Source organism: Pyricularia oryzae, chromosome 4 (assembly GCF_000002495.2).
Source record: "Pyricularia oryzae 70-15 chromosome 4, whole genome shotgun sequence".
NCBI classification, from domain to species: domain Eukaryota; kingdom Fungi; phylum Ascomycota; class Sordariomycetes; order Magnaporthales; family Pyriculariaceae; genus Pyricularia; species Pyricularia oryzae.
The window spans coordinates 122,862-137,710 of NC_017851.1; the positions used below are offsets into that span (position 1 = coordinate 122,862).

Genomic DNA, 14,849 nt, shown 5'->3' on the forward strand with positions numbered 1-14,849 from the left:
AGGCATGACTAGGCTCTCGTATAAGCCGAATCTCGTGCGGAATGCCGTCAGGTATTCTTCCCCCTTTTTAATCCGAATATTGTTAAAAGCGGAAACGATATCGATTTTCGAGAAGAATTTCATGCCGGCCAGGTTGTTCAGGGTCTCTCGGACTAGCGGCAGCGGGTAACGGTCTTTTACGGTAATGTTATTCAGCGCGCGGTAATCCACGCAAAACCTCAACCCTCCTCCCTGCTTCTTCACGAACAAAACGGGCGAGGCGACGGATGACGAACTGGGTCTGATAAACCCTTTTTTCAACTCTGCGGTCAGCCATTCCTTAAGGGCTATCAGCTCTTCGCGGGACATGGCGTACAGGGGGCCGAACGGCGGCGTTTTTCCTTCTATAAGCGGGATATGGTGGTCGGACGGTCGGTGTGGGGGCAGCTTCTCGGCTTCTTGCGGGGAAAATACGTCCGCGAATTCCCGGATTGTTTCGGGCAGGGTCGGCCCGTTCCTATTTTGGGGGTCGGCGGCTAGGACCTCATCAATCTGTTTCAAGGTTACGGCGTACAGTCGGCAGGATCGGCGGCGGGCGTACATGCTCGCGGCTTGCAGGGAGATAGGGGCGATATCCATTTCGCGGAGGGACGGCGGTCGGTCAGCCTGGTACTGGGGGCGGCTTTTTTTTGGTACGGCGTGTAAAGCTTTAACCTTCTCCGGTTTGTCGGGCATATTGCAGTGTCGGCGGCAATAGTCGCTGTCAAACGTAATAACGTGTGACGCGAATCCAATCGTTGGGTCGTGCTGCTTTAGCCAAGGCATTCCTAACACAATGGGGTAATGGGCTAGCTGTGTAACGAAAAACAGCGCGTTTTTCTGGATGTGGTCCTTGATTCTCAATTGTCCTCGGACATAATGGGTGCACTTCCCACTTTCGGCGGTCCTTCCGTCGAATACTTCGATGTCGAATGGGTTTCGCAGCGGATACATTTGTAGTTGGCGTTCTTCGGCCCATCCTTGGTCGAGGAAGCATTTTCCTTCCGCACCGCAATCGGTGAGGGCATAGGTTGGGAGGTTTTGGCCCCCCACTGTCAGTTCGGCAGGCAGGATCATCAGGTCGGATCGTTGGTTATATTCCTCTTCAACGGGGAACCCGTGAACGGCGGCGGCAGAGATGCGGATCGCCGGCGGTCTATGCGCGGCCTTGGCGGCCTGGGGGCGACTTATCCCAGGCGGGCTCCGTTTTTCGAACTTCGGCTGCTGGAGCGGCTGGCGTCCGAGCCGCGGCGGGGGTTTTTAGGGAGTTTGGTTTGTATTTGGCGCGGGGACCTGGACCTGGACCTGGATCGTTCGATTCCGGCCTGGTGCAGCCGCGTGCGGCGGGTATCCGGTTCTGGGCATTTGGCAACAAAATGTTCTTGGGATCCACAGCGGTAGCATAGCATATTTTCTTTGCGGTTGTGGCGGCGTTGGCTGCTTAGGTCCATGGGGTCGTTAAACGGAAATTCCGCGTTTGGCTTGGGGGCGGCCCGCGGTATGTCGGTTTGGGTCCGGGGGGCCGCGCGCGCGGGGGGCGCTGCGGTCCGAGGGGTACGTGTCTGTCTGTTTTTATACTGCTGGTGCTGGCGGTAGCGGTTATCCAAGCTTTGCAGGTGTCGGGTAAATTCGTGGTACTGGCGGGATGGGGCGGGGTTGTGGAGGAGCATGTCCTGGAGCTCTTCCGATATTCCCTGGAATAGAAGAGGGGGGAGGGCATCCTCCGGCATTTCTCCTTCCAGAGACAGGCGTTGGAACTCCGACAGATACTCGGCGAAATCTACGTTCCGCTGCTTCAGGGCGTATAATTTGTTTTGTGCGTTTTGGACGTGGTCGGGGTCCCCGAATGCCTCCTCTAGGTATTGGAGGAGATCCGTATAATCTCCGAATTGGGGTGTGCCTCCGACCATTTTGGGCAGGATCAGGTTGTACGCTTTACCGGACAGTCGACCGGCTACATAAATCAGGCGTGATTCGGGGTTGGGGAAGCGGTCTTTGTTTGAGGTCATTTTCCCCCGGATTTGGGTGGCGAAGCGGCGGAGGTCGGAGCGGGCGCCCGTAAATTTATCGGGGTCTGGAAGTCGTTCAGAAAGGCGGGCGGAGGCGGGATGTTCGGAAGCAGGCGGCGGAGTCGTTCCCATAGGAGTAACCATAAGGGGTTCAACAGGCGTGTTGGTAGTTGGGGCGGGGGTGGTTATGTGTACCGTGGGTAGCGTTACGGTCCGAACTTCCTTCAGTTCGGACCGTGTTTTCTCTAATTCGGCGAAAGCGGCATCCCGGGAGGTTATGGCGGAGGCCTTTTCCATGGCCATGGCCAGAATGTCGGCCTGCGCCTTGTCGCGGACACGGTCCGTTTCGGCGCGGGCGCGTTGGGTCTCGGCTTCCTGCATTTCTAGGCAGGAGTTCAGGCGGACGTTGCTATCGTGCAATAGTTGCAGCTTTTGGTAGGAATCGGAGATGTAAGACACCCATTGTTCAGGGTGTCCTTGTAGGTGTTCGATCAGTTCCTCGGTCGAATCGGTTAAGATCGGGGGTTGCAGTGACGCAGGCATCGCGGGCACCTAATGAAGGAGCTACGTAATGTCACGGGCAGGCAGGGCGGACAGGTAGGTGCGGGCGATCAGGTAACAGGACAGAGTATATTGGCTATCTAGTCTTCCAGGTACGGGGTAGCAGGTGGTTGTTGACGAAGACGTAGCTCGAGGAGCTACATATCGGAGACTGCAGAGATTTCGCGTAGATATACGCGCGCGAGGCGCTCGGCCCTCGCGCCTTCACGTGACAGGGGTCATGACTAAGCGACAGCCCAGTGGCTGTCCTTCAGGTCTGTGACACCGGGTGGATTAGGTGGTGCGGTAGCGGTATTAGCGCTAAAAATCTGTGGGTTGGCCTCCAGATTACCGCTATTGGGGGTATTAATACCCGCAATACCACTAAAACTAGTGGGTTCACCATTTTTCAGCGTCAACAGAGATGTTAACTGTTGAATTGTGTGCTGAAGTTGATCCAATTGCGTAGTTAACGCTTTTAATTGCAGGTCTTGCGCCTGTAATTTAGCGGTTAGAACTTCATTCGGGCTGGATTCAGGGCCCCTATCCGGTGGAATTGGGCCTGGGAGGCCCGACATAGGGCTGTCTTCCATTGTAGGGTGGCCTGAATTATAGTTAAAAACTAACCTAGTCGCCTAAGGGTAAATACCCCAATCTAGGATTTTCTATAGCCGTTTGCCTTCTAACGGTTACAGGCCTATACTTGCCAAATATAGGGCTTATTGCTATTTTCAATGATCGAATCCACTGAAAATACAGGGTTGGAATCCCTAAATCCACAATTAATGGGTGCCCTGGTATTATTTGTACCGATCCAGGTGCACTAGCGATCGAAAGTTCAATTCGCTAGGTGGGTGCAGGGTAACCTGCAGGGTAATTTGCAGCGTTCGGTTAGTGGATCACTGGGCTATTAGCGGGCGAATACAGGGGTTTTGGCCCTGACTCGTTAGCGCAAACCCTAATTAACGCACTAAAAATTTGAACCAATCGCAATAGCGATGCACAACCCATAAAAACCACACCAAAAATTTTGGGATTTGCAATCGAGCGAGCGCTGCAGTGCCTGAAAATTGGGCCTGAGTCAAACGCTAATATAGCGACCCCTCACTGTAATTACAGGGGGGATAGGTGCTAACGTAGCACCTATAACCAACAATTTGCACAAAAAACAGCAATATCTTCGTCAATATACGTGCTGCGGATATGCGACAATAACCAAATTAAAGCCTGAAAACAGGGCTTTCCAATAATGCAAAGTGCGCTTTAGTGCACTAGCTAGAACCTTTCCGGGCTCATAACCTGTTAATAACAATGGTGCTAACAGGGGATATAGGGGTAAACCCTAGGTGCGGCGTGGTAAATAACCAGTGCTAAAAGCGCTAAATAATAGGTAGAAATGCACTATAATTTTGGTACTGATAAATAATTGGTTGGGGGAGATTTTGCTTTATTTCCCTTACATACTCTCCGACATCGAAGTGGGGGTCCGCACGCCAGAAAAGGTTCCGGTGCCGCGAATGAATTTCGAAAAACTAATTTGTATGGGTTTTTGAAAAAACACCCTCATTTGCATACAAACCATCTCTGGGTTTGCATTTAAACGTTGACTTGGTGAAATTTTCAACCCGGTACAGGGTAGCTGACTCGCAGGTGCAGGGTGGGTATTAAACCCGGTACAGGGTAGCTAACCCCACTCGCTGACCTTTAAATTGCATTCCTGCATTAACAAAGTAACGGAATTCCACCATTCCCCACTCCACTTCGGCACTAAATAAAATTGGCTATATACAAATAAAAGTGGGCTTATTACATGCAAAATAATGCATATAATTAACAGTTAATAGGGTGGTAATCGCGCCGTATTTTTTAATAAAGTTTTTGTAAAAATTTACAAATCCGAAAAATGCCCGAACGTTTTTTATATTCTGTAATTAAGGCCATTCTTTTATTATTTGGATTTTCGATTCCTCCATTTTGATTTTTCCAAAAGCGATAATATATCTTAGGAAATTAATTTGTTTATTATAAAAAAGATATTTTTCGGGTTTAATTAAAAATTTAACGTTTTGTAGTTTTTTTAGGACGGTGTAAACGTATTGTTTATATTTTTCCAACGTTTTGGAAAAAATAAGAATATCGTCCAAATAAATAACGACGAAAATATTTAACTATTCCCTAAAAACGTGGTTAATTATAATTTGGAAGATTGTTGGGGCGTTGGTAAAACCGAAAAACATTATTAAATATTTGTAATATTTTCGTCGGATGCGGAACGCTATTTTCCATTTTTCGCCTTTTTTTATACGGATTAAATTGTATGCCTTTTTGAAATTTAACGTTGTAAACCATTATATTTAATAAAATATATTTCGGAATTTTCCTATTAATGGGAATGGGTAGCAATTTTTTATAATAATATCGTTTAATTGTTTGTAATTTACGCATAATTGTAATTTTCCGTTCTTTTTTAATACGAAAAAAATTGGGTATTTTGCTGGTAATATTAATGGTTTAATATAATTTTTTTTGAAATTTTTTGCAAGGTATTTATTTAATATTTCCATTTATATTGGGTTTAAGCCGTATATTTTGTGGAATTTGGGTTATATTCCTTCTTTTAATAATATTTCGTGGTCGAACGGATTATATTCGGGTAATTTTATTTTGAATTCGGGGTTAAATAATTGTCCATATATCCGGTATTTGGCCGGGATATTATCGATTAATATAATAAAATTCGATTGTTTTTCGTTTATAAATAATCGCGATTTTTCCGATATTGGTTCCAGACGTGGTTCGTTTTTCTTTAATAACGTTATAATTTTTTGTTAATTTCGCTTTTATACCTTACGTTCGTTACGTGAAATCCGTTTTTCGGATTTTTTTTTAAAAATTAACGGTTTTTCCCATTGGATTTGGCCGGTTATCCAATTTATCCGGGGGTTATTTTTTTAAATTAGGGGATTTTTAATATTACGTTTTTATCCCCTATTTCCGTAATATTTAAAATAATTTGTTTTTTTCGTTTATAATTTTCCATCCAAAAATATACGGTCTTTGTTTCGATAATATCGTTCCCGTATAAAATTGCCTTTTTTTCCACGGTTTGCAATTGGTATAATTCCTTTTTTTATTACCAAAATATCCGTCGTTTCGTTACGACCTTTGGTAAAATATAATTATTTTGTGCTCCATTATCGAAAAATGCTCGTATAAATTTATTATCGAATTATATATCGAAACATATATATTTATATATTGCTATAATATTTTATATAACGTTTAGGGTTTTTTATTCCGTTCCTATTATCGCCGTTCGGTGCCTTATACCGTTTGGCTATCCTAATTTTTTAATTTATTGGATTCGCGTCGTGGATCCTTATTTTTTTTATCCCTGGATATACCGCTATTTTTCGTTTCGATTAGTGTTACGATCAAGGTATCGGGTAACCTGTTCTTATGGTAAAGTACAGTGGGTTGAAGCAACTGAGCGTCTGACTGGGTAACTGGGGTTCTCAATGACTGGGGGGTGAAGTTATGATCGTTCTCAAGTAAGTATTGAGGTTAACTAGAGTTTGATTGCTGCTAAGCAATCCTAGAATCGAATCTATCTACATGGTAATGAGCGTGCCTTATATAGACTATGTTCCGAATGTGATCTCTCCTGAAAGGTCTCTGATCTTAAAGACTCCCCAGGGTTTCTGGAGATCAGGTTGTGATCTTTGAGATCATCCCTTGTCCGTTTGAGATCAACTGTCTTGGCAGTCACGTGCTGTCACGTGGCTTTGTCCTTACGTAATCCATGTTCTGCCGGTCGGTGACTTTTCTGGGCGAGTGTCGTCAGGAGGGGTGTGACCCCACCTGGCCTCCCTGGTACCGGCCCAACTGTCTGGTCGTAACAATTAGGTTAAATGGGTATTTTGCTGGTACGGATATTTTGCGTGCGTTTGTAATTTTTTCGTTATTTTATACGTTGGGGTTCCATATAATTCTGGTTATTGGTGCAGGTTCTAATTGCCGTAATTTCTGTTCGTACCAGGCCTGGGTTTTGGTTAACATATATATTTTGTATACGTTTCGGGTGCATTTGTACTATAAAAATTATTTTTGGTTATAATACGCCATGGGGTAATTGTCGTCAAGCGTAAAAATTGCGGCTGGCTTAATATTAAATTTTATTTTAATTTCCCAATTTGGTAGGTCGGTTATAATATATATTTTGTAAATGCCTGTTATTTTGCGTCGTCGTGGGAAAAAATTGTGGATTATTTTCCTATTTAAATGGAATCCACAATTATTTCGGAAATATTTTACCCAAAAGATTTCTGCGTATTAAGGGTATTTGGTGTCCAAAATCGAATGGTTTCCAAAAATTGCATTAATTGGTCCCGTAAAATGTCGGATTTGCGTTTGCAATAATAACCCGGGAAATTATATTAATTGGTCGTTTCGATATAAATCGATATGTTTTTTTTTATATATATAGGGGTTATTTTTTTTTATTACGTTATATTAGTTCGAAAATATGGTCTTTTCCTCGCTGGATTTTTTTTTTAAATCCTCGTTTAATTTTTATATTAAAAATTAATTGGTTGTTTTAATATAATGGGTTTATTCCAAAAATTCCTTATTTAATTTTCCTAAGGTGTCCGAATTCGTAAATTCGGGTAATTGGATCTCCCGTCGGTATAAATTTACTGGTTACCTTATCCCTATAAATATTCAATTCCCTATTGCTAAAGTTTAAATACTTCGGGGTTTTTATAAATACCGGCCTGCGTCGATTTTGGAACTATTATAAATTATATAATTGTTATTATAATAGGTAATTGTCACGGCCAGGCATACATTGGAGAACCTCAGTGTATTAGGCGCTATCGACGAAAATTCTAAACTGAAGAGAAGAGAGAAATTACAATCAACGACGCGCTCAAGAGACGCGCTTAAATCCGGAGTAAGTGGACCCTTGTCCGATCCCTGGCTCAGCGTGGCTGGTAGAGCCGAGTCGTGATTCTGAGGGTAGGTCTGGGGGCCTGATCCTCACAGTAATCCAATTTATCGTATTATATTAATTAGGCCGTAACTGCCGGTAATTGGTAATATTAAATCCTCGTGGTTTTTCGGTTTTGCCCCTAAAATTAGGGATATTTTCCTGGTTTTTCGAGCAATTTCTGGCGATATACCCTGTTTTGTCGCATTTGAAACATTTGCCGCTTTTGGGATCTTTACGGGGCTTTTTATATTATATAGCATTAAAATCCATAGGTTTATTATAAATATTATAAATTATATTATAGGTTTGGGGCGCCATATAACGGGGTTGCTAACATCCATTATTATTTTTATAATATATGGGTTAAAAATATTGGTATTTGCGTCCCGTATTGGCTTATTAAATCGAAATAACGAATATTTGTTATCCGCCTTATTTTTCCTGTCGGCGTTCGTAAATCCGATTGTCAAATTTAATAGCAAATTTGACGTATTCGAAAAAATCTTCGGGTCGTGTCACGGGCAGGCAGGGCGGACAGGTAGGTGCGGGCGATCAGGTAACAGGACAGAGTATATTGGCTATCTAGTCTTCCAGGTACAGGGTAGCAGGTGGTTGTTGACGAAGACGTAGCTCGAGGAGCTACATATCGGAGACTGCAGAGATTTCGCGTAGATATACGCGCGCGAGGCGCTCGGCCCTCGCGCCTTCACGTGACAGGGGTCATGACTAAGCGACAGCCCAGTGGCTGTCCTTCAGGTCTGTGACAGGTCGGTCGAATTTGGATATTTCGTTTTTTATTTTTAATTTTAATTTTTGGTAAAATTAAAGGATTTTGGTTTTTTCGGTTATATCCAATTTTATTATTAATTTTTTAAATTCGGTTATATAAACGGAAATTAATTTGGTTTGTCGTAAATTGGCCAAATTTCGTTCGGTTTATCGTTTTTTATCGAATTCCTGGAATAAGGAACGGAAAATGCGTTTATATCCTGCGAAAATTAAAAAAATGTCGGTAATTTTTTGGCGTCGTTTTTCGGGGGGTATATTAAACCATTTTTGCAATAAAAACTCGAACCAAAACAAAATTCGTTTTCGGAAAAAGGTGGCCGCGTATACCACTTTTTTTATTTTATTGCGGAAAATTTCCAAATAAAATATTTGGTAAATGCGTATTTATATAAAATATCTTTTAAATTGTCCAAATATATTATCGAACGTAATTGGGGGGTTAAATTTAAATTTTTCGCGCCCATTAAAAAAGGTTAAAATAACGTTAATATTGGTTCGGAAAACCTGGAATTCCTTTTAAAATTGGGTTGCGCGGAACGTTTTGTTAATTATATGCATTATTTTGCATGTAATAAGCCCACTTTTATTTGTATATAGCCAATTTTATTTAGTGCCGAAGTGGAGTGGGGAATGGTGGAATTCCGTTACTTTGTTAATGCAGGAATGCAATTTAAAGGTCAGCGAGTGGGGTTAGCTACCCTGTACCGGGTTTAATACCCACCCTGCACCTGCGAGTCAGCTACCCTGTACCGGGTTGAAAATTTCACCAAGTTAACGTTTAAATGCAAACCCAGAGATGGTTTGTATGCAAATGAGGGTGTTTTTTCAAAAACCCATACAAATTAGTTTTTCGGAAATTCATTCGCGGCACCGGAACCTTTTCTGGCGTGCGGACCCCCACTTCGATGTCGGAGAGTATGTAAGGGAAATAAAGCAAAATCTCCCCCAACCAATTATTTATCAGTACCAAAATTATAGTGCATTTCTACCTATTATTCAGCGCTTTTAGCACTGGTTATTTACCACGCCGCACCTAGGGTTTACCCCTATATCCCCTGTTAGCACCATTGTTATTAACAATTACAAATTATTATTACCAAATATTATAAAAATTTACCCCATATTTCACGTATTATTACTGGAGCCGGCACTATACGGTATTAATATACAAAAAATAATCGAAATCGACGCAAAACAAACCTACGACGTTAAACAAATATTCGATTACAAACGAAACCACGGCAAAACAAAATATTTTATTAAATGGGAAAATTACGGACACGAAAAAAATATTTGGGAACTTTTCAATTATTTTTAAAATTGCCAGGAATTATTCCGTTAATATTACCAGAAATTGGATTTGCGAACAAATTAACCAAAAAAAAGAACGACTTAAAAAAGCACCATTTATTATTTCCAGGGGTTAAATTTGCGAAAACCCAGTTTTGCGGATCAGTATCCAATATCGAAAACCAGTCGATAATATCGACGTAACCCAGGGAACGCAATTTAGGAACCAGATTTAATTTAAAAATATTATCGAAAAGTAGTTCGTCGACCCCCAAACGATTCTTTTCAACAATATTTTTTACCGACAATTTAATATCCAAATAAACAATTTTAATTTCGCTGCGAAATTAAAAAAAGCGTTTTTGTTTGCGTAAACGCAATAACCGATTAAATTTTTCAAACGATTTTCGTTGCAAACGCGCAATTTTCTATTATATACGGAAAATATCGTTTTCGATTTTAAATTTTTGCAATTCCAATTTTTTTTTTTAATTTAATTAACTTATTGGGGACCAGGTTAAATTGCGAAATAAACCATACGCGAAAAAAAAACTATTTACAATTGGTTATAAGGACGGAAATAGCGTTATATTTCCGATTACGACGAATATATTTACTATATCGAAAATTCGATAAAATTATATAATATAAATGGCCGCGGATTTTACAGGAGGAATACGGTATAATTTCGAAACCTTTAAAAATAATGGTTTCGGCCAAACGTTTACGGCGAACGGCGGACGCGGAAATGGGACAAATAACCTGCGACCGTTTTTCAATTCGAAACAATATCGCGGTTAGCGAAAAAAAAACGAAAAATTTTTTGGAAAAAATACCAAAAGGGCGATTTATTTATACGGCCACGGGATTTGGTTTTGGGAGGGGAGATTTAATATTATAACCAAAATTGGTACCGATACGATTGGGCAAAAACGAAAAAAATGTCGGGAACCCAAACCAGGATTACCAAAGAGCACGAGGTTACGTGGTAATAAAATAAGAAACCCTAACCCAATTACCAGGGCCGGAATAATTACAATTATCGCCAAAAAAATAATTAACCCAGCTGTAATTACCCCAGGGTAATTATAATTATTTATACGGGAATGATTATACCTGGGATATAATTTATATAAGGTACGCTCATTACCATATAAATAAATTTGATTTTAGGATTGCTGAGCAGCAATCAAATTTTAATTAACCTCAATATTTACTTAAGAACGATTATAATTTTACCCCCAGTTATTGAGAACCCCAGTTACCCAGTCAGACGTTCAGTTGCTTTAACCCACTGTACTTTACCATAAGAACAGGTTACCCCGATACCTTGATCGTAACACTCTTATTGTGGTGCCCATTCAAGCTGGAGCCCGCCTCCGAAAACAATAGTTCTGAATAGCTTCGTTCAGCGCTCCTATTGTTCATTCAGCTTATTGAAAGATATATCTTAGCACATGTTTATCCAGGCATCAGTTGAGCCATTCACACCTCGGCACAGGGTTGCCTCAAACTTAAATGCCTGGTACATACCGGGGGGTGATTCGCACCTTTATCGAGCCGGCTACAATCAGAGGTCAGCGAACAAATATTCCCAAACATTTGTTCCGATAATATAGCTCGAAGTTTACCGCATGGTGGGAAGGTGTAAAACTGGCCCCGGGAGGAACTTGGGGATCGGACATCTGAACAGGGCGACATATTGTCTTATCCTGCAAAATATGCGCGCATTACCGCTGGTAATATCAATAATGACGAAATCATCATCCAAAGCGATATAGACGCCGAGATTGACGGTAAAGACGTTCAGCCGTTAAGTATCTAGATTTGGGTTGCGCTGGATAATAGTTGCCTTGTCAGGCTTTTTTCTTTTTGACCAGAAATGGTCTGTTTTGCGCCGACACCCGACGAACACAGTCTGACAATGGGTGTCACGATCCAGCTTAAATTTATCTGCAAAAGAATACCACGCAGATATCTGTTTGCCCTTTCCTCGTTCTGTCTCTCCTGTCTCTTGTCACTCCGATTTTGCAAAATAATCCCTCATTAACTTATATTGAGTTGTGTCTAGCGTGACGTGCGCAAGGCACGTATAAAATCAGTCCCAAGTTTAATGGACGATTTGGCTTGAATCCGACTCGTATTCTACCACGGGACCAGGTCAAAAAGAAACCCCTGATATTATGTGCTAACAAGGCGAAATGGCGGCGGTGTTACCAGTGGAATGTACAAGCAGCCCATAGCCAGCAAGGTTATTAGCGTACTGCTGGTTATAACGGGCTCCTGAGTGCTATCGTGCTGTCTCGGTATGTTCAATCCCCTAGGCGGTTTCGGCTTTTACCGTTTTGTGGAGGCCATCTCTTTTGTTATGCGATAATGCGCGTGAAAATCTAACTCTGCTCATCATCCTGAACGGAAAATCCTCGTGGCTCTGCTTTATCGTTTGCAACAGCGATGGTAAAATTTCCACTCCCAGAAATTATATAACTGCACATTACTAACCAGTGATAATTTTCACATTTTACAATCTTCTTTTCCGCCTTCGTTTTCCAATGGGTTACAATATCCCACCAGACCAGCTTCAAAAACCGGGAATGCCTAGCCGATCCGCCACCCGCCACATTTGCGGCCACTGCAGCATTATTCGGAACGATGGGTAAAGAATCCGGAATTGAATGCGAAAGGTTCCAAACGATGTCGTATCTGCTGCTAGACGAGACCCCGGAACCTAAACCGAGGCTCAGGAGGAGGTATTCTATGCCTTGACGAGTTTGAAGTGGGCCCTCTGATGTCTTGTGGTTAATGGACGAAGGGAAACTGCCCACTAATGTACTTTTACTTGTACTAATATGCACTGTGTCTTTTTTTTATATCCCTACTTGGGAGTGCCGATGAACGGAAGGACAAAGTTAAGATTGCACTGGCTAGTCTACGAGGTAAGACAGTACACCCTGTTGTTAATTCCTTGTATAAATTGCTGGCAACAAGTAACAAATTGAAGACGGTTCTTTTCGAACGCGACATCCATGGGAATATAAGCCTCCTTGATGTCAACGAGGTCTTATTATCCTATTCTACCACTATTGTCGCCTTTAATATCTTTGCCAACCTGATTTCACCCACCAAGCTCCTTGAAATCCAAACCATGTCCCTGGCGCTACCACGGGATTGGGCAAAACGATGCACCCCTATTACCGTAGTAGTAGTAGTAGTAGTAGTATTAGTTAACGCCGGGCTCGGCCCGGCTTGTTAGCCGGCCGTTAGCAACCTCCCGAGGGGTATCTCGGCGCGCGTTCTATCTTCTTTATTTACACAGGGGGAAAACAAGGAGGGCAGAGGCGGATCGTGCCTGACCGGGTTCGGGCCCGGTCCTGCTTAGGGGGTTAGTTCACTGACGCGACCCCGTGCCTAAGGTGCACGGAGGGTTCGTCTGACGGCTTGTGCCGTGAATTGTGGGTGAAAAGGCAGCAAGTTTATTCCTCGTCTGAGTTCGAGTCGTTTACGATCGGTGTCCCTAGGCGTAAAGTGCGTTCGTGGCGCGCGGGGCGCTGGCGGGCCGCTCTGGGGCGGGCGCTGAAGTAGTTGGTGGCTATCGAAAACGCCTCAAAGCTTTTCGGTTGCCCGAAGCTTGTCTGGAAGAATTTCCAGCGTTGGGCGCGATTTGGCGGCCCGGCCGGCCGGTCGTTATTAGGCCACGGCCAGTTTCTCCACACCGCCCGCGAATAGCGGCAGTGCACCGGGTGCTCAGGGGAGGTCCGCTTCCAGCACCAGGCACACGAGGTGTTTGCATCCTGGTGGTTGAAACGGTCATGGTAGGCCTTGAAATCGCCGTGGCCGGTCCTCATGGCCAAATAATGGCCCAGTAGGGGTCTTGGCAAACGCAGTTCCTCGGGCTCCTTTCTCGGTGTGTATTGGAATTTCCATTCCCTATATGCGGGGGACCGTTCACAGAGTTCTTTACGCCACCAGTCCTTCTCTATATTCGAAAGAATGGCTCTGAGGACCGTGCCGGCACCGCTATACGTGGTTTGCTGAGCCCTCGGGTCTGGGTCCGGCGGTCCGGCGGAGCCGGCCTTGGCCAGCTCGTCAGCCCGGTCGTTTCCCGGGATTCCCTGGTGCCCAGGGCACCAACGGACCCGAACCTCGGTACCTCGTTTTCGGAGTAGATCGACAAGGTCATGGAACTCCAGAAAGGCCCATTGGGACGAACGCGGCGCGTCGCCTCTAAGACCCCAAATAACCGAGGTGCTGTCCACACAAATCCAGATCCGGGCGCCTGGCTGGGCCTTGGCTGCCGCCTGTAGCCCTTTTAGGGCGCCAATCGCCTCGGCGTCGAAAACGTGGCTTTCCGGCGTAATAGATGCGGAGCCTGCGGCAAATTCCAGGCCCGCCCTAAAAGCGGCCCATCCGTACCCTATTTGGACGCAGTTGTTTTCGTGTTTTTCCGAACCATCCGTATATACCACGATATCGTCAGGTGATACCATGTCCAGCCATTCGATAAAGCGGCGGGCCGCTTCCTCTTTCGGGACTCCTCCGGTGGGGTCAGTGCGAGAATCCGGGGCATTGCGAGGTGCGCGCAACTCTAGTCTCCGGATCCGCGGGAGAAGTTGTGCAGCCGTTTGCAGGGTCGTGGCCGAATGGCCCGAGTTGCGGGCACGAGGTGTTTCACGCAGGCGGCTGACAAGGGGGTGCCCCTTGTCCGCGAGCCTTAGTCGGGCGCCGTATTTCAGGCGGGTGTAGGCCAGCGCGACGCGGGCCGAGGGTAGTCCTGCGTCCCTGAGAACAGTGGACGAGGGGGTGGTTTTATACGCCGGGAGGATTGCCCGTGCCGCTAAAACCAGCGGTTTGTTCAATGCTTTGAGGAGTCCTCTTTGCTTGTGCGCTGGGTTGTACCATGCCTCGGCTGCGTAGGTGGCCGAGGAACCCACGCATGCCACCGCTGCCTTGCGAAGTGCAGCCGCAGGCGGTCCGTATCTTACTGCCCCAAAGCTCTTGAGGTGGGCAGCGACCGCCATTGCTTTGGCAGCCCTTTCGGCCACGTGGCGGCGCCCGTCTAGCCGTCGGCTGAACCAAAAACCAAGCCAACGCATGCCCGGGTAGCGCTCGGCCCCGGAGGCGCTTTGTCCGCGTCGACCGCCCGGTAGTTGGACCGGGGTAACCGTTCTACCATTAATCCGGATTTCCGGGTTGCGACCGTGCCTTTTCTT

At 44.6% G+C, this 14,849-nt stretch overlaps 5 protein-coding genes across 5 annotated transcripts; 2 read left to right on the forward strand and 3 right to left on the reverse strand.

Moving 5' to 3' along the window:
* Window positions 1–2,812: 2,812 nt before the first annotated feature.
* Window positions 2,813–3,160, reverse strand: MGG_17005 (uncharacterized protein; the record flags this gene model as incomplete). Its single annotated transcript, XM_003715865.1, has 1 exon — window positions 2,813–3,160. The coding sequence occupies one exon, from the start codon at window positions 3,158–3,160 to the stop codon at window positions 2,813–2,815; it is 348 nt and encodes a 115-aa protein (XP_003715913.1).
* Window positions 3,161–3,909: 749 nt separating this feature from the next.
* On the reverse strand, window positions 3,910–4,347 carry MGG_17006 (uncharacterized protein; the record flags this gene model as incomplete). The annotated part of the gene is made up of 3 exons (XM_003715866.1): window positions 3,910–3,968; window positions 4,032–4,151; window positions 4,257–4,347. Coding segments are annotated over 3 exons (270 nt in total), but the record flags the coding sequence as incomplete, so codon positions are not given.
* Window positions 4,348–7,092: 2,745 nt separating this feature from the next.
* Window positions 7,093–7,882, forward strand: MGG_17007 (uncharacterized protein; the record flags this gene model as incomplete). The annotated part of the gene is made up of 3 exons (XM_003715867.1): window positions 7,093–7,095; window positions 7,393–7,521; window positions 7,865–7,882. 3 exons carry the CDS (start codon window positions 7,093–7,095, stop codon window positions 7,880–7,882), a joined length of 150 nt encoding a protein of 49 aa, XP_003715915.1.
* Window positions 7,883–8,923: 1,041 nt separating this feature from the next.
* MGG_17008 (uncharacterized protein) lies at window positions 8,924–9,386 on the forward strand (the record flags this gene model as incomplete). Its single annotated transcript, XM_003715868.1, has 3 exons — window positions 8,924–9,038; window positions 9,196–9,264; window positions 9,328–9,386. Coding segments are annotated over 3 exons (243 nt in total), but the record flags the coding sequence as incomplete, so codon positions are not given.
* A 267-nt stretch (window positions 9,387–9,653) lies between these two features.
* MGG_17009 (uncharacterized protein) lies at window positions 9,654–9,983 on the reverse strand (the record flags this gene model as incomplete). The annotated part of the gene is made up of 1 exon (XM_003715869.1): window positions 9,654–9,983. A coding segment is annotated over one exon (330 nt), but the record flags the coding sequence as incomplete, so codon positions are not given.
* Window positions 9,984–14,849: the final 4,866 nt, after the last annotated feature.